Source organism: Opisthorchis viverrini (assembly GCF_000715545.1).
Source record: "Opisthorchis viverrini unplaced genomic scaffold opera_v5_469, whole genome shotgun sequence".
NCBI lineage: Eukaryota > Metazoa > Platyhelminthes > Trematoda > Opisthorchiida > Opisthorchiidae > Opisthorchis > Opisthorchis viverrini.
The window spans coordinates 248,375-274,043 of NW_008752122.1; the positions used below are offsets into that span (position 1 = coordinate 248,375).

The window sequence follows — 25,669 nt, forward strand, 5'->3', positions numbered from 1 at the left end:
ACTGCCAGGTTGCCCAATTCTAAACAGGGGGAGTCGAGAGGCAGAGGTCAAGTTCGAACCACGGACCTTCCAGTCAGTAAATTCGCGCTTTAACCACTTGGTCCATCTCGCCTTCTTTGCACATGGTGCGTGCATTGGTGGTGCAGTCAAAGCAGGTGACTGATTCTTATCGAGTGCTTGTAAGGTAGCGAAAGAACTGTGGTGGTCTAAAGGCCTGTTGGCTGTTAGAGGTGTTGGGTTGACTGGCGTTACTTCTGTGATAAGTGCGTCCACGTCCGACAAACTGCTGAAGAAGCGTGCACACAGTGGTTACTCATCAGCGGCTATTCATCATATCTACGCCCTGTGTGATTCGTCACAACCGCAATGAATAACGTATTGTTTTGAAACAACTACCATTAGCTCACCGTCAACTGATATTTTTCATTGGCCAGGATAATTTTGATGTTTTTTTTGTTTGCGTTAGTGTAATTCGACTTGATACATCCTAAGAATTAGAGTGGCTTGATGGTCGTATGAGCAGGATTCGTATTCGGCCTGAATTATATAATGACTGTCAATGCATTGGCAGGTATCCATAAATGCACTCAGATCAATGGTTTTATTGTGGATATCGGTTACTATCACCGTAGCTGGACAGTCATATTCGTAGTTTTAGGTATTAGAGGGTATACGTACAAAAGGTGACTTGGACCTGAGCGACCATCCTTCCGCCTTCCCGCAGCACCTATTTTGCGAAGCAGTTTTTGTCGCGTAATGCAAATAACCGAGATTGATCCATTTGGGGGCCTTAATAGATGCATCGTCTTTTTGGGTCAATCAAAGTTTATCGGGAATAGATCTTTGGATCGTTGATAATCGTTGAACGCTGTAATTCCGTTATGAAACTCTAGGATTGGAATAACGCAGTGTTTCGGCCAAGAGGTGCTTCTGATTGAATAAGGAGGACGGTCTTAAATTCGAGCCTGGGTTGGCTTGGCTTTTGGTTTTCGAACTCTGTGAGACCCAGGATTTCATTCTAACATGGAAAACACGGACAAGGTTGACAAATCCGCCTGGACAGACAAACTTGCATTGGATAATCCGCATCCCACGGCCCACAGGCGACTGACTGCGTCTTTTTTTTTAGCGAAATCCTCTTTTGAATCACGTGTAAATGCTTCTATAACATTTACGTTTTCTTAGCACACACTTGAAGATGGTTGACCCAACGTGACGTTTCCCCCATTTCACTCAGTGCTGAGTGTGACTTGGAACTCATTTAGTATCGAATGCACTGTCTCCCGATCAGAATACTTTTTAGGCCCATAATCATCTTACTCAAGAGTTGCCTATTTGTACTGCTGAAAATATATATTAAAGCATATTGTATGCATGAAAAGAAGAGACCGGACTGACGCTGTCAGTAAGAGTCGTTTCAGTGGGTTGGAATTAGAGAAGCAGCATGGGCAATGTGTCGCGGCTAGACACTTATACACTTATAAACCACGCTAAAAATGTTAATGACTCCGTCCGCCGCTTTGGGGAAAGAAGTGTGCATAAGCATGCTTGCTAACTACCTGGATAACTACCTGAATCTCAGAAAATGGTGAGATCTGAAGGGAAAGTACATTTGAGCATACACCATTTTTAACGCATCATTCCGCGATGGTCAGAAAGCAAGATAGCTTTTTGTTTTGGCAAAACAAACTTTAGCCTGTTTTGCCGCTGCTCAGAGTTGTGACCGCAAAGGAAGACAGGCACTTGGGGGATAAAGTCAGCATCTATTCGGGGCTATGGCGGAATATAAATTTGTGGACTTCAAAAATTAAGAAGTGAACTACGCAATTGAAAGTCGCAAGCATTGGTCATAGCAGTCGGTTGTAAAATTGGGATCAAGGACTTCAGCCGCTATTTTTTTGGTACATAATAATGCCCCGTGTCACTCAAGAATTGAAGACATGTTTTTGCAAGAAACGAGAGCTAGATTATTGCGATTGATGCCATACTCATCACCATGGACAGCATAACATCATTGTTCAGCACTGATGTTTCGTTGTTACCATACCCCACGCACGGCATCGAAGCATCAGTGTCAACACTGATGTTGCTGTCTTTGATGATGATGATGCCAGGTCCTCTATGAGTTTTGGCTACAGAGAAATGTTACGAGGTGACTTTAGAGGCTCGGCCAACAAATGGGAATTTCCGCTTCACTGTTTCGGGAAGACTGTTTCATTTGCGAAATCTATGAATACGCCGGAACACCTATAGGATGGCTGACTGCGTCTCTATTGTGTGTGTAGAGGTTGAAAAACGTATGTTGTGTATGTATGCATGGTCTGACATGTATACCAAAAGCCTTTGATCTGAACAAAATCATGCGGTCATCTGTTTCGTACCAATTGAAACGATTTTGCTTCGTCAACGCAAATGATGGACAATACCTGTAACAACGGCTCTTGAGCCATTGACCTCGATATGCTAATGGTACCACGTAATGTCTGACAACCATGACAATACCTGTAACAACGGCTCTTGAGCCATTGACCTCGATATGCTAATGGTACCACGTAATGTCTGACAACCATATCTCGTTTGGCAAGTAGTTGCCGATCCGCGGACTAACATCGGCTGAAGCAAACTGATTAAGAATCCGGTGAATACTTCATTTTATAGGCCAGTATAAATGGGATATATTTAATCTCCATCTAGCTAACTAAAGACATCATCTAGGTCAATGAAACACGTCATTTGACCGGAAGCTGACGATCGGGGGTTCATAACAATTCAATTTTTACAGCTCACGCCGCTTAACACTTATACCCTGCGTTGAAAATTACACAGGACATAGACGTGATGAATTAGCGTGCCATTATGTGCGTGATTTTCCTCAGCAGGTGCTAATACGTGGACGTGTTTAGTGCCTTATTTATACTAGTCCATTCAGTACCTCGTGAACCACCACTAGCGATCGGTCACCGGCGGTCCTCTCCTTGAACCAATGTCGTCGCCTTACTCACACTCGATGCGAATCATTTACACGGTCGTACCACATACTCACTGCATGCATGATGCATGCGGATGTGCAAACCGATTCTATGGTGTCCGTACAAATTAGACACCTTAAGGGAGTATGCTTCAGGTTTATCTTGGCATGTGAGTTTTTGTGATTGTGACCGAACATCGAAAATCTTTCGGTTAACTGGTTAGAGTGTCTCGCTAGCCCACAGTTAGACACTCCTCTGCGGTTGTACCAAGCTGTTTAACTAAATGCCTGAATCACAACTTGGGTCTTCTCATATCTCGCGTCCCTTCAAAAAGCTATGACCACAAAAGGTATAGACTTGCCTTTATCCATTTCAGCTACGGTGTAATCGCCCATGGCTTCCAGCGCTGCCCACAGCTGTACTGTCAACGACCTGAATGTAACGGACTATCGTTCTGTTACAATTGTCGGCGACCTTGGATAACAGATCCTTGTCGTCCAGAAAGCTCGGTGTTAACTGAATCGATGCACGTCTGTTACACAAGAAGCATGGACAAGAACGACACCGATGAATCCGTTGCGCCTTTCTTTGACGTTAGTCGGATTTGCCACCGGGACTCTATCCTAATAGACCATCCGCTGAAGTCTCCCCTGGCTCCCTTGGATACCGTGCTACCACGGCAAAACTCTCCTATGACTGAACACGCTAATGGCGCACGATCAACCGATTACCCGGAATTACGTACTCAGAATTACGACCATACGCCTCTCGATGATAAGTGAGTCCTAAACCAATCCGGAATGTGTTTTCTTCATGCGTGTGCACATATCTTAACTGCCACTTCGTCTTCACTTTTTTGATATTGGTTCTGTTTCTACTGAGCGTCTGTCCCATGACATTGGTTAGTGTTCATCTTATGAGAATGTTCACCAATAACCCGCGGTGCTCCTTTAACTAATTGATTTCTTACTAACAGCGTCGTGCGGTTGCAGTATTTAAGTTGTGTTAGGTGGGTGAAACGGTTGAGTGTGCAGGTAGAATACTTTGCAGTCTCACCATGGAGCCAACCTTCACATGTAGTATTTGCATGTTGCCGGGTTCAGAGGAAGGAGTATAGAAACCTAGCAACTGAGTTCCTCCGTATTGCTTCTCCGGTGGTTGTGGGCTACAATTGTTTCCTAAGGAGAACTATCAAAACTGACCAAAATCTCTTTTCGTGTAAGCTCTTCCCCTCCTGAAAGGTATACATTTAGCCCTCTACTTGAAACATTTTGAGTACAGCATCGGTGGTATTTCTTTGGTACTTCTCTCAACAATGTCTTCATGGACAATGCTCGCAATCGATTCGTCATTTCAAACACATTATTCGATCAAGCGAGTCGAAAGCCCTAATTTTCCAGTATACCTTTTCGTTTGGTTTAGTGTCAATCCCGGTACGACCTCCTAATTGCTTGCTGTTTTCGTCGAGCCATCAACACCCCCTCGTTTTGAACATACATGGCAACGTTGTCTTGCACATAGGGTTTGATCAGGCAACATTCTGAAAAACCCTTGACGAAATTCGTATTCTCTAGGAGATGGCACATTTTCATCGTACCTTCAATCATTGGCTTCGCTGGTTTTTGTCATCGAGCATTATTAGGCGACTCTGACCCAGTTTTCCGTGTTTTGACGTGATCACTTATTTTTCTCATGGTATGGGTAAATATCGGCTTATGACATCCAATGACCTGCTGTAATGCAACAAGTCAGTGAGGCTTTCAACTACTATCGACTCTGACTTTCCGTGTTTTGACGTGATCACTTATTTTTCTCATGGTATGGGTAAATATCGGCTTATGACATCCAATGACCTGCTGTAATGCAACAAGTCAGTGAGGCTTTCAACTACTATAACGCTTGCCTGAAATCCAGAAAACAAGAGCGCCTGAAATGTTGGACACTGGTTCTAGCAACAATACATCTGGCGCCTTCCTATTTTTCGTCTGGCCGACCGGTCTATAGCGTGGTTCAGCTGTAGCACCCTCTCGGTGCTTAGCTGCCACCAGAAGAAAGCACGAGGGCTGGGATACTGCCAGGTTACCCAAGCCTAGATAGGGGAAGTCGAGATGCAGAGGTCGGGTTCGAACTACTGACCTTCCGGTCGGTGAATTCGCACTGAGCCACTGAACTATCTCGCCCGGTCTAGCACAACTGTGAGCTGTGAATATTCATCCTCTTCAACCCCAGATGTTGACCCAAGTCTGTCAGAATTCAACCGCACCAGTCTGCCAGATGTACCGGATTTTTCATTCTCTTACTTTCCCCCGGAATTCCACCCTTAAATGTACTATTCCGCCAAGAATTACAGGTCTCCATATCATATCGAGAAGACTGATTTCCAGGTCAGCTGCTGTTGGGGGGGGGGACGACTAGTCCAGTAGGCAAGCGAGTTTAAAAATGGACGGAATTTCCGCCGAAGTTGCTGTCAATGGTAACGCGTTCGTTGTGTGTTATTTCAGTTCGTCGGGTCTTCTATTCTGAAAGTATGTTGTGTGTCTCTATGTCTTGCTGTTCTCTGGAACACCTGGACATATTTGTCCGGAAACATTTCAGATTCAGGTGCTGACTGTTTGTAAACACAACCACTATGGTAATACTCCCAAAACATCACTCACTAATTCTAGTAGAATGCTAGTCTACTCGAGAGGTGTTTTTCACGGAGAGAAAATACTTGTCTCTTGAGACATCATTTCTTTTCGATTGACTTAAGACCACCAATGTATTGGTTCTTATTGTAGTTTGACAGGTGAGGTAAATGCACGAATCTGCAAGGTTCGGGCCGCGTTTGCTAATATGAGACACATGGCGTCAAAGAGGTATATTTTTTGAATGTCAAGGGATTTTTGTATCAGGTGGTAATACGGGCTATTTTGCTGTATGTCTGCGAGACCTGACTTGTTCGAGCAGGGGAACTAAGACATCTTGAGTTGTTCGACAACCGTTGTCTCAGAAGCATAGCTCGTGTAGGTAGGTGTCGGAGAATCTGTAACGAGATAATTAGTTGAATTTTTGGTTGCGCAACGGGAACTTCCATTGAAAAATGTGTCCAGGACCAGAAGCTGCATTGGTTAGACCATGTATTACGTGTGCCGAACGACCGTTTGCTGAAGAGTGCTGTTTTCTATGCCCCGTTGAGAGTAGCGGAAGCAGATATGGCCCATTCTTGACCTGGAAGAAGGGTATGGAAGAGATTATGAGAAGTTTGGGTGCTATCGGTGCTGCTCGCCTACCAGAATGGAGACTGTGATCCCCGCTGCGCATGGTTGGAGACGCTGCAAGATATGGCTGCTAGTCGATGTCAGTGGCGCTCGTGTTGTCAGTTTTTATCCAGATTGCCTGAATGAGTGTCTGCAGGTGTAGGCATCTCGGTTTGATTGTAGTACTCTAGGACTCAGTCTCTTCCTGGTCGATTTTTATTCTTTCCTTCGCCTTAAGGCTTTCAACTAGGTCATGATTGTACGGCAGCAGAGCATCAATGTTGAGCACTGATTCAGTGCTGTTGTTGATGATAACAACCAATGGTGAAAGTTGCGGAGAATATTCAGGCATTTTTGGATGGCTGGATAACCGGATATTACGGCAGCAGGCATCAATGTTGAGCACTGATTCAGTGCTGTTGTTGATGATAACAACCAATGGTGAAAGTTGCGGAGAATATTCAGGCATTTTTGGATGGCTGGATAACCGGATATTAATATTTCCAAAGAATTTTGGTAGCCGGTGCTTCCATGCGCCACTCATGGTTCCAGTTAGACGTAAGATAGTGCGGTCTTTTGATGTCTTCTCATACCGCCTGAGAAATCTCTCGCGACGATTTTGAAGTACTACGGGATTTCACCGGTGTTATCAATATTTCAGCATCTAATTCCTTACACTCTTCGAGCAAGCATGAAATTACTTGTCAGCAATTTCCTATGGCACATTGCAGATCTTACTATAAATGTACGGACGAAATGAGGCAATAGTAAACCACCTTCGGATCCACTTTACTCGAACGGAAGCCATACATACCTCTTCAAAATGAAAGCTATCCTTTCAAGACTTTGAAAGCCAACAGAAGAAATTGTACAGCTAGCTGCATTACTTTTGTACTTTTTCCAGGAACCATATCGTTATGTGCTCGCGTGCTTCTGAACCATCCAATGTTGGGATGACAATTACTGTCATTTAATCCGTCCTGAATGGCACTTATCAGTCCGTTTATTAGTAATTCCGTTCCGGACAGTTCTGGGTGAAACATTCCTCTGCGCTGACACTGGACTGTTGGACAAGCGATTTCTTATAGCCCATAAGAACGTTTCGGATTTTGAATCACGTATCAGAGACCTTCAAGTTGATCTCACATTGGCCTGAGGTGCTCGAATGCACCACTCGTGTCTTATCTACCTCCACCGAGATTCGACCATTGGCATTCTTATGCCTCTGGTCTGTGGATGTCATATGCTTTTCAGACCCGCATCTTACCGTCTTTTACTCCATCTGACCTCATGGCGTCCGCTGCTTTATTCCCCAGGTTGCACAGAGTGGATGAAAACTTTGGACAATGAACTACCGGCTTTGTCTTCTTTTCGCTCAGCTTGGCCTAATCTCTGAATCTTTATCGACTTTTAATAGAGATCCATTTGCAAACCCAGTTACTGCTGATGAAGGGCTCAGCTGAAATTCACTTGATCTCGTTTATATTAGCCTTCAGGTCCGCGGGCTTACCCCAGGAAAACTTCAACCCCCGCTGCTCTGTTGGACAGATTGTTGAGTCAAGGACTGCGGGTACGGTCCTAGAACAAAACCTCGGCATACTTCTTTGCCTCCTGAGTGAGGTTTTCAAGCCAAAAGTTTAACATATGGATCTCCAATCTAACCCCTGTCTTCGGTTTGGATAATCGTGTATCAGCGCAGGACAGGGACGGGTGATGATACTTTTCACTGTTCCAGATTCACTCCCTTTCCTGACTGATGCGATCCACTGGTTTACTTATTCCGTCAATCCCGTGACCAGAAAAGCAAAAACTTGACATGTGCTTCTAAATCTATGAGATCCCTTCAACGTGACATTCTTTGAGGGCCCCAATCTATGTTACATACGTAAATAGGAGTTCCTTCTTGCTAAATATTGACACATGCCGTCTCCGAAAAACGCAAACAAAATCCCGCTACCGTTTCTACATGAATTACCTTTCAGTCTTCTTGTGATCTAGTATGAAGTTCTGCTGTTTTAGGAATGGGATAATCGCGCTGAGTTCTTTGCTTGATTGGATTCTTGTGGACAACGGGCAATGTACGATCAGACAAGCCATGTTTGTCAGAATCGACAACCAGTAACAAAAGAGGCACGTAGGTACATATCCACCAAGAATCGGTGCAGTGAGACGTTCAACCGCGATAGATGGCTCAAATGATTAGAACGCGAATTTTCTGACCGGAAAGTCCTTGATTCGAACCCGATCTCTACCACTCGAATTCTCCTGTCTATGCTTAGGCAACCTGGCGGTATCCCAACCCTCGTGCTTACTTCGGGTGGCATGGCAGCTAGGCACCGGAACTGTGTTACACCTGAACAATTGTCAAACGTAAATCTAATTGGATCCCTCCAGATGGCATGTTACATGAATTTCACGATTCTTCCGGCAACGCAATAAATTCGAGAGCTATCTGGGGTGAGAATTTCGCGCATACGCTCCCAGCACTGACAATGGTGATCACTTTTACAGCCTTATGCTGGTTGTTGTCTGTTTATTGTGAGTACTGATTTCAGACAAATACTGACCCGTCAGTCACCTGGCGTCCTCCAAAGCACAACCAATCAAACACTCGGATAGATCACAGCGATCAGCTATCGTCGGCGCTCGCCCGTCCAAGACTGTCGCCCATGTAATAATTGTGCAGACTTACACAACTGAAGAGAAATCAATGACCATAAGACTTATATGGTGCGTTCATGCTACGTGGCTTCCTCCGGTCGTTTCTATTGCGCCTGTGAGGAAAATTTAATGTTGCGTAACTGAAAGACAACTGTCAAAGCAGTCTATCAAAAAAGCTTTCGGGACTTATCTTGGACAACCAAACGATAAATGTCAAGAACTGTAGACTACACTGGACTTAGTCTTCGGACACGTGGTTTCGAAAAAAACGAGGCTCAACTCAGGTTGGATCCGTGCAGCGCCTGTGGAATTGATGGAATCCACGTCTCCGGATAGACAACACAATGTAGTACAGGGAATTCTGAATTGGTGACTAGCCGACAACCTCCAGAATGATCAAAGCGAAGTGATGGACGGAAAGGCGATAAAGTCAGGGAAGCACGGGACAGTTGGAAACAGCCGAATTCTATTCAAACTGAAAAGACTGCCGTTTAGTTAGATCGTTACGACGTCTGGTTATATGGTGCAGTGGGCGGAGCACTGAATAATAGCTTACCTGTCTTTCAAATTCAATCAAAGATGAACCTAACGATTGTTTTTCGGACTTCTGAAACGATGGTGATGGAGAATGACTCGATCCATCCAGCATCGCGCTGGTGGTGTCTCCTCGAACGGCGAGGAAACGCCTGCAATTCGGTTGTCAAGCTTGCTGAACAGGTCAACAGCCACCTAATCTACTACCAAATACTTCCCCATTACCTGTGACTACTCATGCAAAACATTTGGAAAGCATAAGAAGTATGTAAAGAGTGACAGGTCTATGGTACTGTCATAAAATTTGGAGAAGGCACTAGAACTGATTTCGCGAATCACCGGGTCACCACTATGGTAACTGTCGCTTCACTCATTGCGCTTGAAGAATTGCGCAGGTATCATGGAGATGCCGGGTTAGTAATGTCTACGTGCAACAAACGGCTTCCGGTAGCAAAACGAATACTTGTGCTGTGATAGAGCTGGATTAGATGGCTTGGTTATATTTTTCGTATGTCAAGTGGTCGGTTGCATCATCGTCCTCTGTTTGCTGAAGCTTGTTTTTACCGGGAGGATATACCCAATAGGCAGAGCACGATCTGGGGATTAAGTATAAAAATGCTAACAACAGGCCAGTCGTGTCGACCGATACCATCTGCAAAATTAGGACATCAGTAACCCACCAGTCAGTGCCAAATACCCTATTCAATGTGCTTTTTTATCCATTCGCTTACTTTGTTTGCTTCAGTACTTCACCATCGACGTCCCAATTCTACCGTAACAAAACTTTTGAAAATATTTCGAAATACTGGTAGCTTGGGTGCGTTAATTGTTTGTAGAGCAACCGACCGGTGATCTCTTCTCCAAGCCTGAGAATTTGCTTGTGAACGTTTTATCATCAATGTTAGGGGCATCAGTAGTGCGCACACCGACTGATGGTGAAACGTTTGCAAGTAAATTACCACGCTCGGCAAACAGTTCAGCAGTCACCTGATCCTCAACTAATGTGCAGTTTTACATGGTTCCTATCTGATAGACCGAGCTCAGCTGAACTGAGTCGTATTTGGGTGATTGTCTTTCTTCCATCGTTACGTCGACAAAGTGCGTGGGCTAGAGACCTATCAAGCTGTACTGGATAGTCCTCTGTTTGAGTAGATCTTAATGCAGAGATTGTAACTTTTTCTCTATGTGAATTAAACGTTCCGTATTGCACTTTTCAAAACTACCATAGAATATGGATGACTGAGTTTCCATGTCATGTTCATCTCCATAGAATAACACCAGGTGATGTCCAAACCGACGTCAGTCCTACAACAACTCCCTCCGAATTTATGACCAAAAAACCTGTTCCCGTGGGAGGTACGTTTGGTATCTCATTTGTCGCTTTTAGGAGGTGTATTACTCTCCCACTTGTGTTTTACTTTGCAGTTTCTGTCCGCTGAACCTTGGTGAGTTGTTTTGTAGTTGGTTTCCCGTAGCGTTGGTTGGTGTTCAGATCTATGTCAATGATGGACGTCAACGATGTCATGGAAGCCAATTTGCTTTAAGTAATCACTGTCATCGTGAGCAGCAGTGCATCAGTAATTATCGCCGACGCCAAACCGCGATACAACCAAGAGGACAGAATAAACTGTTAAATAGTCGAGAGGAACCTAAAGAAGCCTAAGTAGTGTATTCCTAGAGAAACCGATCGAGAGCAGGACGCAGACCACCTCCAAATATCGTTGGAAAGGACACTCCCATCACGCGGCAATAACCATCAATAGAATTGACTCATTATCCTGGTGTACCCCACCCACAGTACAACCAGAGACAAGCTGTCTGAACAGTTCGGTCATAATATGACAGTACGCTTGACATTGATATGCTTTATTTGCTACCCTGATTACTGATTCAAATACTTGCTTGTGCACTGTTGATTTGTGAGCATGCTGAGTCCACCCAGCAACTGTTTTGCTACAACGGGACTGTTAATATTATCTTTGTAGATGTTTAGGTTCTTCGGAATCACGTGAGACTGATGTTATAAGATATCGACATAGCTTGGTGATTAAGCCGCGAATTTACTGACGGAAGGTTCGCGTTTCGAATTCAACCCCGGCATCTTGGTCGCTCTTGGTCTTTGGCAGTCTGGCAGTGTCTCAGTCCTCGTGCATTCTTAGGATAGTGTGACGGCTAAACACTGAAGGGGTGTTACAGCCGAACAATGACTCCTTTTTCACTGCTGCTGTTACGATCGCCTTGTATGCATGACCCATGAGGTTCAGTGAATTTCGTTGCTGACGCCGTAAATGACACAGGCTGATGATTGCTGCTTGCTCCTTGAGAATAAACCCTTGTTGAGGAAAAAATGATTAACGATGAAAGACTGTTGATATGGCTGGCCAAAAACTGGTCAGTATTGTGTGTTGTGATTGGCTTGACTCATGTGTGTCATGGCAACTGAGTGTTACTCTGTGTGCTTGTTTGACACCTGACCTTGGGAACTGAGTTATCGCATCACATGCAGCCTGTTGTGCGTGAATCTCCTTTATACATTGGAACGCGTGTTGTTTTCTACCACCTCGTACCGGCGAAACTGCTGACACGAGTTTTTCAGAATGTGTGACAAAAATCTGGCCCAAGCTGAACAATGTGCATTACAAAAAGACCGGAATTCCAACATCGCTTGCGTTGAGCCATGGTTGAGCAAGCTGCCCTAGCATTTTCTGACGAAGGATTGTGTAAGATTGCAGGCATCTTGAAGATACAAAAACCCACGAGTCCTAACCTCGCCAATACCGTAACGATCAAGCAATCGACCACAGAATCATGCACTTCTACTGCCTGAGATATATCGACGACGCATTTGTTATCATTAAAGATGTGCTATGTGAATCACCTTGTATAATTCCGCTTCCTTCACCCATAGAAAACGAGACAGAACAATTGCTTACGTTCTGTCTGAACCCAAATTGCACGAAAAACTAGCGCAATACGCTCACTTGCAAACAGATTTGGTTTTTCGTGAGACTCACCTGGAACCCAGCTGAATCTCTTGTTTACGATGTTTCTAAGCAGCTGAATGTGCTGCACCAGGCCGCCTCATGTTTCAGTTGGTATGATATTCGATATATCGCGGTACATTTTATAGACGTAATACACTACACATAAGGTTGTGCCTTCCACCTGGTACGCTAAACACACTTTGAAAAGTTATATTTCGGAATTTACGTCTATACATGTATCGCGATACCTCATACCAACTGAAACATGAGGCGACCTGGTGCAGCACATTCAGTTGCTTAGATATATTATAAACGAGGGATCTAGCTGGATTCCAGGTGAGTCTCCCGTCAAAACCAAATTTGTTTACAAATGAGTGTATTTCGCTAATTTCGTGCAATTTGGTTTCAAGGGGAACTATGGTTCGTTGGAAACTCATGGACTGCGCCTACCTGATTAGCCCCAAAACTGATGAAACCGGTCTTGGGGAGTCAAAGAATTTTCAGCGACCTTATGAGTAGTGTACTAACACAGGTTATTTGAATTTACCTTATTGTGTGTGCTAAATCAATTTCACTTCATGCTGCAATTCAACAGGTGTGGCGCAGTAATGTTATGACATCTATTTTTAAGCGTTCTAGCAGCGATCAAAAAGGCGACTCTTTATTTTATTTTTCTAAGTTAATTGTTCTGATCTGTTTTCCAATATCGCGCATTGTTGCGTTTTCTACAGATCATATATTAAAATCTGAAAAAATATAAATGATATGTTACCTTCGAGCCGAATACAGAGTTGAGGTGACGTGACACATTTGACTTGTTTGCAGAGGCCAACAATGATCTTTTTAACCTTCTGATTTACATCAGTTTGCTCTAGTCAGCTCCTTAAATTCACGAAAATTCAATTTTGGCGAAACTAGTGACTTAAGAACTCAAAGGCGATTTTATGTCACCGAAGTCCTAGTTCAGGGGCAATAAAGATAAATGGCTCGAACTGTTCATTGTATCAAACATCTTCCCATGCACTTCTGATAACACACTGTGTTAACGGGGATGGTAGTTGGTGGGTTTGGATGCCTAAATGTTGCGCTTGAAGACGCAGCTGTTTGAAGATTCGCCTGGTTTCATGGCGGCTTTTGTTACCGTCAAAACAACCACCAAAGGTTGCGCAAAGTATATTAACGCCTAAAACCGGGTTAGAAACACATACAGTGCGTCGTATATGAAGTATAGCGGCGACGACATTCCGGAAATTTATTGGTTGTTGATCGGATGGTTGCAAATTCGATCACCTCGATACGGTACTGGCAGCCGGCATTCGGCGGCTACTGGATCCCAATTGGCTGTTGTGCCCAGACTTTCGGCCAATCACAGCTCACCCTGATGCTGGACTGACGAGCGGCCCGAAGTTTATCAGTCTTTGGCATCAGTTTGTGATCGTTTAGTAGTCGTGTCAAAGTATTTTTTAACAGATCGAAAACAATTATATAGTCCACGGTTTTAAACGTTCGTCTCGGGTTTTGCAGTGAAGACTCTAGTTTTTGAATAATGACACATCCCTGAATTAAAATGTCAAACGACCAAAGTGTCCCATTGTCTTCGTTGAACGTAACCAACGTTTCCCATAACTTTTCTCTAACTGTCCATTCTAACATGGTCGTGAATTTTGGTACGTCATCAGTGTCTTTTCCAGCCCGTATCCGCTGCAAAATCACTGAATGTAACGGATACCAGAGCCAGTGATAGTCCAGCTGAAATTCGATATAACAAGCGATACAGTAGAGTAGAGTGATGAGATAGGTAAGTTATTCGATCCGCTCGCTCGTTTGATATTTTTCTCGAGTCTAAATAGGTTACGAATGCAGTGCGACCAAAACCTCTGCTAATTCACAAAAACCCGACTCACCTAGCTTATTTCAGTTTGCCGGTGATGTTCTTTTAATTTGTTCGTCTATCTGCTAGACCATTTTCTGACTAGTAATGAAGCCACTCTTAATCTCGTGCTATTATAGAGGCATCGAGGAATTCTCTCGGGTGAAGTTTTACTCGGTGGGCGGGTGGCACGAAAAATTCGTATGAAGGAGTCCATCGGGCATCGATGCTTAAGGTCGAGTAACAACTTACTGTCCCCTATTCGAATAGTATCTTACAGATTGTGCTCGAGTTTCCGATTCATTTCCATTCTGCCCAGAGAGGACTGAGTTGGCTTTGGTGATATTCAGATTAGCTACCGCACACGGATCGGTTTCGTCAAATGTGACTGTTCGTCCTCAACCGCTGCAGAGCCAACACATTTTTGACCCCGCCCAGTTTGTCTCTACCACAACCCTAGTGCGACTGGCTGTGTAGAGCCTTTCGGATCGTCTGTCTCAGTTGTATCGGTTCACTGTTAGGCAGATTATTACACCAAAACCGCCTTGCAATAGTCGATGAGGCCACCTCGCACGTGATTGGTCGGAAGGTCGGAGCACTGCAGGCCTAGCCTCAAACTTAACCCTGGTCAATAATGTGGATCAGCAGCCAATAGTGTTCCACTTTGCGGTGCATTCCAGTTGCCAATACCGCGTCCAGAATGCTTCTGAGTTTCCAGAATGTTGTCGTTACGTACACCTTAAAAACTGCGCGATATACATGCCTTTTTTTACTTCATTTAAACGTGTAATTCCCTCTATGTACCCTAGGTATTTCTTCTGCTGGAGACTCAGATCGAGAACTGAGCTGAAGGGTAACCACTATTTTACCAAGCTACGGGATGATAAACTTCTTGTCTGTCACACTGGAAAGCCCGAGGAGAAAACAGCATCAATAGCTTCCCATGCAATAGTGCGTGTATGTGCCCTGGTGTAATGTGACGCAATGTACAGATTAAAAAAATAATTAATCGTTCAGCTGTAGCACCCTTTCGGTGCCTAGCTGCCATGCCACACGAAGGAGGTACGAGGGCTGGGATACTGCCAGGTTGCCCAAGCCTAGACAGGGAAAGTCGGGAGACAGAGGTCGGGTTCGAACCACAGATCTACTGGTCTGTAAATTTGCGCTCTAACCACTTGATCCATTTCGCAGATTGCTAACCGCGCTAACTTCTTGGATTCTGTTGAGAAGTGCCCATTTTGGCGTTCGGGTTAGATGTTTGCGGGTGTGCGGACGATCAGTCCAATGGTATCATGCGTACGATGTGTACTTGGGCTTTGAGCTGACATTTCCATTCCTAACCATGTTAATGTGCCACTTGGTGGTTGAATCGCTTTCATTACTTAGCTTGCAGACTGCTACGACTGATATGAGACATGTTTTATGTAAGACACAGCGTGTTTCTCTTCAGGGATCTGCTTCAATTTGTTAAACTGAAGGTAGCTGGTGAAGTTTTTACACCGGTTCTAATGTTTTTTTTTTCATTTCACAAGGAAAAATCAAACCGTGTCCAAAATGCAATACCTTTATCCAGAAAGTGGATGACGGTAGTTGTAATGATATGGTCTGTGCCATCTGCGGTTTCAATTTCTGCTGGCTCTGTCTACGTCCTAACTCTGCCGGACATTACTTGGTGTAAGTTTTGTTGAGGCTCAGTTGTGTTCTCATCATGTGTTTACTGCTGTTTGGTTGCCTTGCTTTCAGATGAGCCAAAGCCTTAGCATAAGGCTTACTTGAGCTTTCTGAGTGGTGGGATACATCTTGTAAAGTTCTATCGAGGTTCTTAGCACGAGAACGCCAAGGTCAGTTTTTCTTGGACTCACCGAAATTAGTCTTTGTAGTCTGTCGAGTTTTCACTGCAGTCCTTCAATTACTTGACGCACAAAAACGCCGATGCACCCCAAATTGGGTTGCCATCCTAGTAACATTCCTGCATATCTCACTTAATCCACCTCATTTCGGTTGTATGCCCTCCGTTTCAGACTATTTCCAACTTAAGTGACCGGTGTATTCCGAGTCTTCCGCTTTTATCAAAATATCGCCGCACATTTACTGTAAGAACATGGCTACGTCAGGTCAACAGACACATCATGTCGGTGCACCACTGTGACACCAAATCACTCCTGAGTTGAGTTCCCTAGCGCGCATTTGGGTATTCACCATGAATTTGAGTGAAGTGCTGGGGATACTTGGTGGAATTTCAAATAAGCGTACTTTCCCGCGCAGCAGCCTTACCGTGTGGAGCTGCTGTTCCGTGGTTGAAAGCAAATAAACTGCATTTACGAAGCTGAGGTGATCAGCTCAGCCGTGTTCGGTCAATAGTTTGTTTGAGCATCAGACTGTCATGAAGGTACCCTTTTCAGAGCTGCAGGAATGACGGGAACGTCGTCTAGCTTTCGGATGCTATTACTTTTCAGTATCCTACAAGTTTTGTACCTGATAAGGCCACCTAACCGACTTGTTTTGTCTTACACCGTCCAGCGTAAACATTTGTGCTATCCATTTAGTCAACCATATGTTTTTGCCCCGCATTTAAATGATTTTCTTGGATCGACGTGAGCACTTTTCGGTCTAGCAGACTCACTATTAAAGCCGCAAAACTATACGAAAACGGAAAATGTTGGTTGCTCAAAGTTAGATTTATTCGTGAAAGTATGTGCGTCCCATCATTCAGTATAACAACTTAGTGTTGTGTACCACTTCTGGCATGTTTCACCATTGTCCCAATTAGCCTCACCAATGTCCCACCTAACCTCACATCGAACCAGTGAGCTCTCAATGTTGGACGTGCACAGAGGTAGCGAGAAGCTTCCGCTAGTCTCACCGTCACTCTTATCACATTCGGCTTGCACGGTGGAGTCACTCCGCTCACGTATGCTTGAGGCGACTTAAGTCACCCTTGGCACGCATGAAAGCAGTGGAACCCTGAGAATGCAATTCAATGGAATTGTTCGACCATTTGCAGTCGAGACCTCAGCCAACCCGAGCAAGTCCAGTTACTGGCTTGATCATCGTCAGGTCGCGACACACCAACCCCAATGAATACTTAATGCCCTTACAACTGGCAGAGTCTAGAAACTCTCCACCGTGATTTAAAGGAATGCATATTCCATCTCCGAACCAGGCCCTATGTCCCATCCTATTAGATTGTTGCGTAGTATATTGAGCTAGTAGAGATGTTCCACTCACGGGGGCTATTTTTCACTAATTATCCGAGTCGAAACATTTAATTAATACGGGATGGATGAATTGCTAATTCATTCTATGCGTCACTTTTATGGATCGACCGTAGGTGAAAAAGCCACTCTGTTCTTAAAAGCCTTAACTAACCTGTCGGAACTGCGGTGCATACCTTGTTGAAAAGTGTTGGTCACTGTCTATAACCTACGCTTTTAAACACTGAAATAGTCTTGCGATAATAAGAGTCGACATCAGGAATGCGGTCTATACCAGACTGTTATTGTTGTTTCTTTGAGTTCGGTTCCACACAGACGAAGTTTTTCAACTGGAGCCTCTGTTTTCTCTCATTTGCTCTGCCTAGTCTCGATGGGTGTTCTATATGGGGTAAACGACGATGGTCTACGAGGCGTCGGCTTCTCGTTCTACTGGCGGTTCTTCTGCTCACTCCGTTCACGCTACCACTTATTTTGGCGATCGGTATTCCTGTTGGGACCATTAGTTTCGTTGCCCTGTCTTGTCAACTGGTAAGAGTTTAATGCCTGGTTTATTTCTCACCACATGGACTAGCAGCATCACTTGACGACACGCATTTGTTCCACTTCGATGAGGAAATTGGTGTCGACTTCTTACATTAACCGAGAGAAGCGTTTGACACCTGATAGTGATCTAGTCAAAATACTCAGTCCTAAGAATAAAAGTCTTTGGGTCCTGACAGTTTCCTACAGATTTTGGAGTTGTTCTAGTCTTCTTCTTGAAGAGTCAGTTTCGTCTTTAATCCTTAACCGAACTTCTGGTGTATAGATTACTATTTTCCTATGTTTGTTGAACTTTAGGGAAAAGCGTGTAGACTGTGTGCGATTTCAGTTTTGTTCACTGTCTGCTTAGGATGACATGGACCCGGATCTGTCACTCATAAGTGACGTCATATTCTTGTTCATCGTGATCACCTTCACTCCGGTAATCTGGTCAGCTTGAACACTACTGCCGTCAGCTAGAGATTATATTTTACAATGTCTCCAACCAGGTGCACTCCATGCTGGAAGGCGCGAAACCCTCAAGCCTTCGGTGGTCATCTTCATTTTCTTCTGCCGCTTTGTACTTGATTTGCGCTAGTCAGTATGTAGCATAGAAAACAACGCTGTCCTCGGTAGAAAACAACTCGGTACACGTGATACATGGCCAAGTCGTTGCGGTTTTTAGTGATGTGCCTGAACAAGTGAACTATTGGAAAATTCATCAGATGTCTGATTAGTTGTGAATTCCGTTGTATCCGTTTATCATAACCATAGTTCCTGCCAAGAAGAGACGATCTTGTCGTTATGCGACGATTTGCGTACCTCAGCAATCCAGTGATCCGTACTGGAGGATGCAGCATCAACAAAGTGTCTTCTACACGGATAAAACTCTGACAAGCAGTCTTTAGGTTGGAGAACCGGTGGCAGCCAGTTCTTTGACCTTCCACTGGCGCTACTTGAAGGCGATGATGTGTTTTATGTTTTCTGTCCTAGCTAGGTTGTTTATATCTCATTTGTTAACAAGAATGAGTTCCGGATAACGGGGGTCATTCAGATACTGTATAAGAATTGACTGTTCTGAACATAGAGATATAAGTCTTATGCCTATCATAATACGGTTACTAACTTCAATAAGGTTGCGATTCCTATCCACAACACGTGTGGCGCAAATCCGAAGGCATCAAGCTGAATTTACTCCCCATATGGGCTGCATTGATCACACCGTCACGTTACTTCAGGTGCTTTAGCAGGGCCACAACTACAGTCAGCCAATGACTGCGCTTTCCCTCGACTGCAGTTAGGTTAGTTCCTCCACACTTACTTGGCCAACTAAAAATGTCCCTGAAATATACACAGTGCCCTCTGTTCTCATGTAAGAGTTTGCAACAACTGCTGGATTTCATCACTATCCCAATGGAATGCAGCTTTTAATGGTACCGAATTTGCACCTAGAGGCAGACTGGTAAGCTTGGAATGTACGGACACCATCGTCTTGATCTTTGACGATGAGCACTCTACACCGTCTACTCCAAAATTTTTGATGTGATCCCAAGTTTGAGTAATAAGCTATCGACTTTGTCTTTTGGTCCTATCTTCCACCTTATTCTAGGCACTTGACGACAGCCTAATCAATTCACCTAAAGGGTATCAGTCTATAGACTTAGATGCAGGAAACTTCACAGAGCTCTCACTAGAGCTCCGGTCATAAGTACACATTTAGTCACCTTATTGGTATGGTTAAAAGCGGAAGTGCTGACTTGAAAAATTGAACCCAAGTCCTCTGTCCGAGTCAGTGACCAGAAAATCTGGCAGACTGTAGTATGACCGATGAGGCCAATGCACGAATCTGCAAGGCTCGGGTCGCGTTTGCTAATTTGAAACACATATGGAGTCCAAGCGGTATATCCCTGAATCTCAAGAAACATGTGTATCAGGCTACAATGCGGGCTGTTTTTGTCGTATGGCTGTGAGACTTGAACTGTTCGAATAGCGTCTTCAGGTGTTCGACAATCGTTGTTTTAGGACCGTAGGTCGCGTGAGTTGGTGTCGTAGAATCCACAGCGGGGCAATTAGAAAGCGATTTTTCGGTTGTGCAACGGGTACTTTCATTGAAGAATGTACCCAGCTCCAGAAATTGTGTTGGTTAGGCCATGTATTTCGTATGCCGAACCATCGTTTGCCGAAGAGTGCCCAGTATGGCGTGGCGGAAGCAAAGAGGTGGCCAACCCTTAACCTGGGAGAAGGGTGTGAAAGAGATTACGAAACGTTTGGATGCTGTTGGATGCCGGGATCGCGAGACCCCAACTTCGCCCGGTTGGAGACGCTGTGAGATATAGCTTCTAATCGATGTCAGTAGCGTTCTTGTTGTCAGTTTCTCTCCAGATTGCCTGAATGAGTGCCTGCTGGTGTAGGCTCATGCGTGCTGCTCGATTTCATATCGGGTTCCCTTTTCTCTGAACCTTTTAATGGCTGTTTGCTTCGCGTTTTTGGTGCGTCTCTCGCCAGCATGTTCAATGGCCTTTCCTGCCCTACTTTAAAGCAATCCACTTTCCTTTTCGATGCCTTTTCCTGCATGACTTCTTACCTCGAGCAGTTTGTGAAATTGAGACATGGTAGTTAATCTTCTGTTCATGACTGTCGCATCATCATCTTCCATTTAGTGCTCAAAAAGGCACCGAAAGGCACTAGAAAAGTCTGTTTGTATGCCACATAACGATTCCGATTCCCTCGCACACATGTAACATATCGACGACATATTCCTTTGTTAGTGGTAGCCCTCGCACACATGTAACATATCGACGACATTTTACCACGAAACTAAATCACAACACACCACAGACCACACGAACCATAGTGTCTTCCGTGTAGTATTCTGTGAGTCTTGGAAAGGTGTGCGCAAGTATCGTGTCGGAAGCATACAAATGAAGTAGAACACACTGTTTAAATCATCCGATGAAATGAACATGGCAATGGTTATTCTTTCAAGATTCACAGTGCAGTAGCCTAGCTTGCTTCCCGCTCATAGAGCACGGAGCCCAGTTTGTCAGATTTCATGCGTACTTACTCAGACATCAGATGAAAATCGCTGTCGAATCCCCCGTTTAATAGAACTTACCTCCTAGTACAGTTCGACCGGTAGACCTGTTGTCTACGTTCTGCGGTGCTTCGTAGTGAACTTCTTACCACTGCTCGCCTTGACTCTGTTTCCTATCTGAAGCGGTTCAACACAAATTTTCTCTTGTTTGTTTCAGGTCCGCTCACGTTTTCCAACTAACAAACATTTGCGCTGGTTTGCAGTTTTTGGTACTTGTCTCGGAACGTTGATTTTCTTCCCGATATTAACTGGTAAGTTAACCACCGTCACTGCTCTCCATAGACATTTCGAAATGGTCTGGCGGTCAACATTGGAAAGCCGAAAAAGAACGCTATGTTGACTAGCTGCACGTGACCCTAGACGTGTAGAAAATACCTGTTTGGAACCACATACCATTAAAGGACATAGAGACGCCGTTGAATGAATCCAGTGGTAAAAATGGATTGAATCTAGGTGCCTTCCGGTGATGCTTTCCTTTCAAGTTTAGCTGATACATAATTTCGACCAACAGCTGCGGCACCTTCACTTCGACTACAGCCTTCCGGTATGCCTTCCTTTCAAGTTTAGCTGATACATAATTTCGACCAACAGCTGCGGCACCTTCACTTCGACTACAGGTCAAACCCGCCAATCTGTCGTGAAATCATGTCTCGTACGAAAGGATACGAAGACATCACTCCCCCATATAGATTATCAAGCACGCCGTCCAATTAGGTGAAGCCCTATACGCCATCATACAATGAAATTCCAGCATTCACAATACAGCATTCACAGACAGCACGTGATCAATAAAAAGAACAACTGCACCGTAAGTTCGGAGGTGTTGTATTATGCGCGTGCTTTATCACTGGACACGAGCAGTTACGATTCACAAACAGTTGTCCCAGTTGAACTGCATTAGAATCCCGGCAATTAGCGGTTTGTGTGGATGTGTCAGCTTGAACTGCGTTTTAAGCGTTGTAACAGTTGAGCATATAAACGGAGCATAACATTCAGTAAAACGTGATTGAAATTGACGCAGACCACCAAACGTTTAGAAACAATGGTAGGCATAGATGGCGTTGGTCGCTTAAGAACTTGTGCATTTGGCACAATTCTTTTTCAGGAAAGGTCACGGGGCACCTGGAGGAAGATAAAGCCGGTTGTCCAAGAATTCATGCGGGCACAAACACAAGAGGCGGAACATATATTATTGTGGAATTAGACCGCCTAATATTATTGTTCAATGGCGTCTGTTGCAGTTGTGATTTCATGATTTCCTGATGAACCGTGTGGCTGCGATGTCATGTTTGCTATAAGTTGGAGATTCGAACTGCTTCTGCGTTTTCAGGCAGGCGGCTATACACCAGTTACGCTGGTATAACCCGTATCTGAATAAATATGTATTACAAACTTATCAGAGGTGACCTGTGATCTTAAGGCAAAGTTCAGAAGTAGAATTCTAGGGTTCTCACTTGGTTTGCCTCGTTCCTTGGTGTGCACCGGGTAAAGTGGTTACCTAATGGCCTCCTTAGATTATGAGGCGCTGTGACAGAAGAGCTGTCAAACTCAGTTATGATGCAGATACCATATTGTAGAGTTGACGGGTACTAGAAACGGATGGCTGGATGATCTGGGTTCTATCTGGAAACTGCAGTCCTGTCAATTAGTAACAGTTGTTCAGCTGGAACACCCCCTCTATGCCTAACTGTCATGCTAACCACGGAAAAAATGGTTACTTCGCACGGAATAGCTATCAGTAGAATGAATTAAGTTTCTTGGTATATAGTAGTCATAATTTGAATGCAGCGTTTTGCAACAAGGATGGTTATTAGCTTCTGGTTTATTTGCTGGATTTTCACGGTAATTAAATGTGCTATTTGCATCCGAGTACAGTAGCGAAATTCAGTGATGTAGCTGGACGAACCGGTGGCTAAGACGTGTCCAAACAGTGTTTTTGGATATATTCTGTTTCACTGGATACTAGAACGGTCAATACTTTACAGGTAGATAATTTCCTGAGGTTTCATCCTGACGAAAAGCCAAGAAGCGCTGTCCAACTGCTTCATCCTAGTCAGGATTAACCTCGATAGCTGAGTGAAACCTCATGATTGGATAAAGCGCGATGAGGTATTTTCACCCTAGAAACGACAGGCTCCTGATCATCATCATGATTGGAGCGCGATGAGGTATTTTCACCCTAGAAACGACAGGCTCCTGATCATCATCATCATCGACAGCATGACATCAGTGTTCAACCAACATGCTTCACTGCCGTACCAGGCTCCTGATGCATGTGATTGTACGTTTTCCTACGGTCCCGGTGTTAATAGTGTTATAGTTAATAGTTGATAGTCCCCATGTCCACTGAAAATGGTCAATACCACTGAAAGGATGGAAGCCTTTCGCTGCAAACTCATCTATTGGCGAACACGAACTAAGCAGTTACAACCCATGAGACTGGAAAGTAAACATCTCGTGTGCACATAGTCTTCAAAAAGCGAACATTCTTCCTCTCGAAATTTCCTGGATATTCATTGTTTATTACGCAATAGTAAACGAACGCTGCACACAATTTCCATCACCATCCATCAGATGCGGGGGATCTTGGATACCAAACCATAGACTACTCGCACCATCAGTAATATGCACCGTTTCACCAGTGCAATACGAATGCGAAAAATGGGTTACCCGGTATTCATTATACGTAGTGCTTTTCGGCAATGAAGTCTGTCACCTTTTTGGTTACCGAAAATGGGTTTTGGTTTTTTGTTTCCTGAGCATTCTGTCGATCTCAAGCTAATTTCACCAGCGTGTTCGGTATACCTGACTCAGCCGGTCCAGAAACCTGTCTGCTCCCTCGATGCCAGTCACTTCATACGTTTGCCCCACATGTGTAGTTTCGATCGCTTCATCGTTGCTTTTCATTTTTTTTTACATTTCAGTTGCTGCTGTAGCGGCGCTTACCCCCGTTGTCCTCGGATTTATCTACCTATATTTACCAATTAGCGTACTGCGGTCAATTCATGGGGAAAAGACCGCACCTGGTTCGCCTTCCGATGAATTGGGAATTTATAATGCTGTTTGATGCACTTTTTGGTGTTTCGGTTTATCTACACCAACTCTATCCCAGTCTTTAACCCAGTCACGAGTTCTGTGCTGTGAACAAGCACAATTGAAGTCTTTCTGCGCTGTGACCCGTTTTCCTACGGAATGATTACTTACTGTGATATGAAATCAATTTTTATCCATTTTACACGAGAATTTAAAGTCCAGCTTCCCATGATGGTTACATCTAAATAAGAATGCAAAACCAAAATTAGATCAGGGTAGCTTCACAACTAGGAACAATTTCCGCTCGCTTCTCCAGTGCATTTTTATGTTTCATTTCCGCTCTTTTGATTTCGCTTTTACGAATACTCTCAATTTATCCATTTTTTTTTACATTGTTTCACACTGATGGCCATTCTTGATCAAGTGACGATTCATTGACTGAACGTTGAAACCTTTCGACAGCCCGCCACTGATTACGTCCATCTTTGGACGCATCAGGTAGGCGTAGTACCCCGTTGGCAATGTGTCTAAATTTTGGAAGCTCAGTTGGGTCAATTGACCAATAGTCAGGTGGCAGTTGATTTCTCCGCCGAGCTTGGCAATTAGCGTGCCACCCAACTGCGTACTGATTTTGTCCCTTAGAATGGCGACGAAACGTTTGTAAGCCAAGTGTCGCTTGCATTTCAAATGATCTCTAGGTGGTCAAGTCGTAACTTACCATCTCGACGATGACTCGCTCCAGTGGATTTTCAATGTGGCTGTTGGCCCTCAACCCAAAAAATAAAGACGTAAAAATACAATTTCATTTTGAATCGGCTTTACCGTAGTTCTCTCACAATAAGCCGTTTCCTAGGGTGACCCTCGATGGTGTCTGTCAAGTCGAACAAACGTATTACGGGAAGTTCTATCTTGTTTTCTATAGAGGAAAATGTCGGTGGCTCAGGTAGCGAAGATGGTCGTCGGCTTGTTTGCTGAGCTGGGCAGTTTGATTGCAAACGTTCCATCACCAGTCGAGGTGACATCATCAGTGCGTTATTGGGGAGCGTAGTTGTGCGTAGCGGTGGGTTAGTGGTTGTTTTCAGCACTGTTCATCTTAGCAATCACCGAATTATCTGCATTGTTCTCCCTAGGTTTCAACCTCATAGGGTTCTTATGTACGGTATGAACCTAAATTGCTTCCTGTCATCCCCTCAAAAAGTTTGGTAAACATAAGCCTGACGGGAACTCGGGGAGTGCGCCTACCTGATGAGTCCGAAGAAGGGCAAAACCGGTCGTGGGCAATCGAAGAGTTTTCAGCGACCTTGTGAGTAGTTTCCCTTGGTAAACAATTTTTCGATTTTCGTGCTCCTGTTAGATGAAAGTAATCCAAAGGTTCGAAGTTTGATCTTCGGCTCGTTATTTTCTGTCTTGGACCACTTAAAATCACCTCTCCAGGTATTCAGTGATGTTAAAGGTGGAACTCAAGATACAAAGTCTCTCCAGAACGCTGGCGGTAAAAATGGTCCGGCAAAGTGACTGGTGCGGTTTATGTAACTCGTGAATGGGAATTGA

The 25,669-nt window shown here is 44.3% G+C and overlaps 1 protein-coding gene across 1 annotated transcript in view; it reads left to right on the forward strand.

Annotated features, from left to right (window-relative positions):
* T265_11222 (hypothetical protein) overlaps positions 1-24,575 on the forward strand; it is a gene marked incomplete at both ends in the record, with an annotated part of 30,894 nt that extends 6,319 nt beyond the window's left edge. Inside the window, 6 exons of the mRNA XM_009177824.1 lie at positions 3,346-3,747; positions 10,674-10,759; positions 15,790-15,931; positions 17,838-18,000; positions 21,243-21,336; positions 24,010-24,575. Coding sequence (XP_009176088.1) covers positions 3,346-3,747; positions 10,674-10,759; positions 15,790-15,931; positions 17,838-18,000; positions 21,243-21,336; positions 24,010-24,152 — 1,030 coding nt within the window. The remainder of the gene's footprint in view (positions 1-3,345; positions 3,748-10,673; positions 10,760-15,789; positions 15,932-17,837; positions 18,001-21,242; positions 21,337-24,009) is intronic.
* Between the last annotated feature and the right edge of the window lie 1,094 nt (positions 24,576-25,669).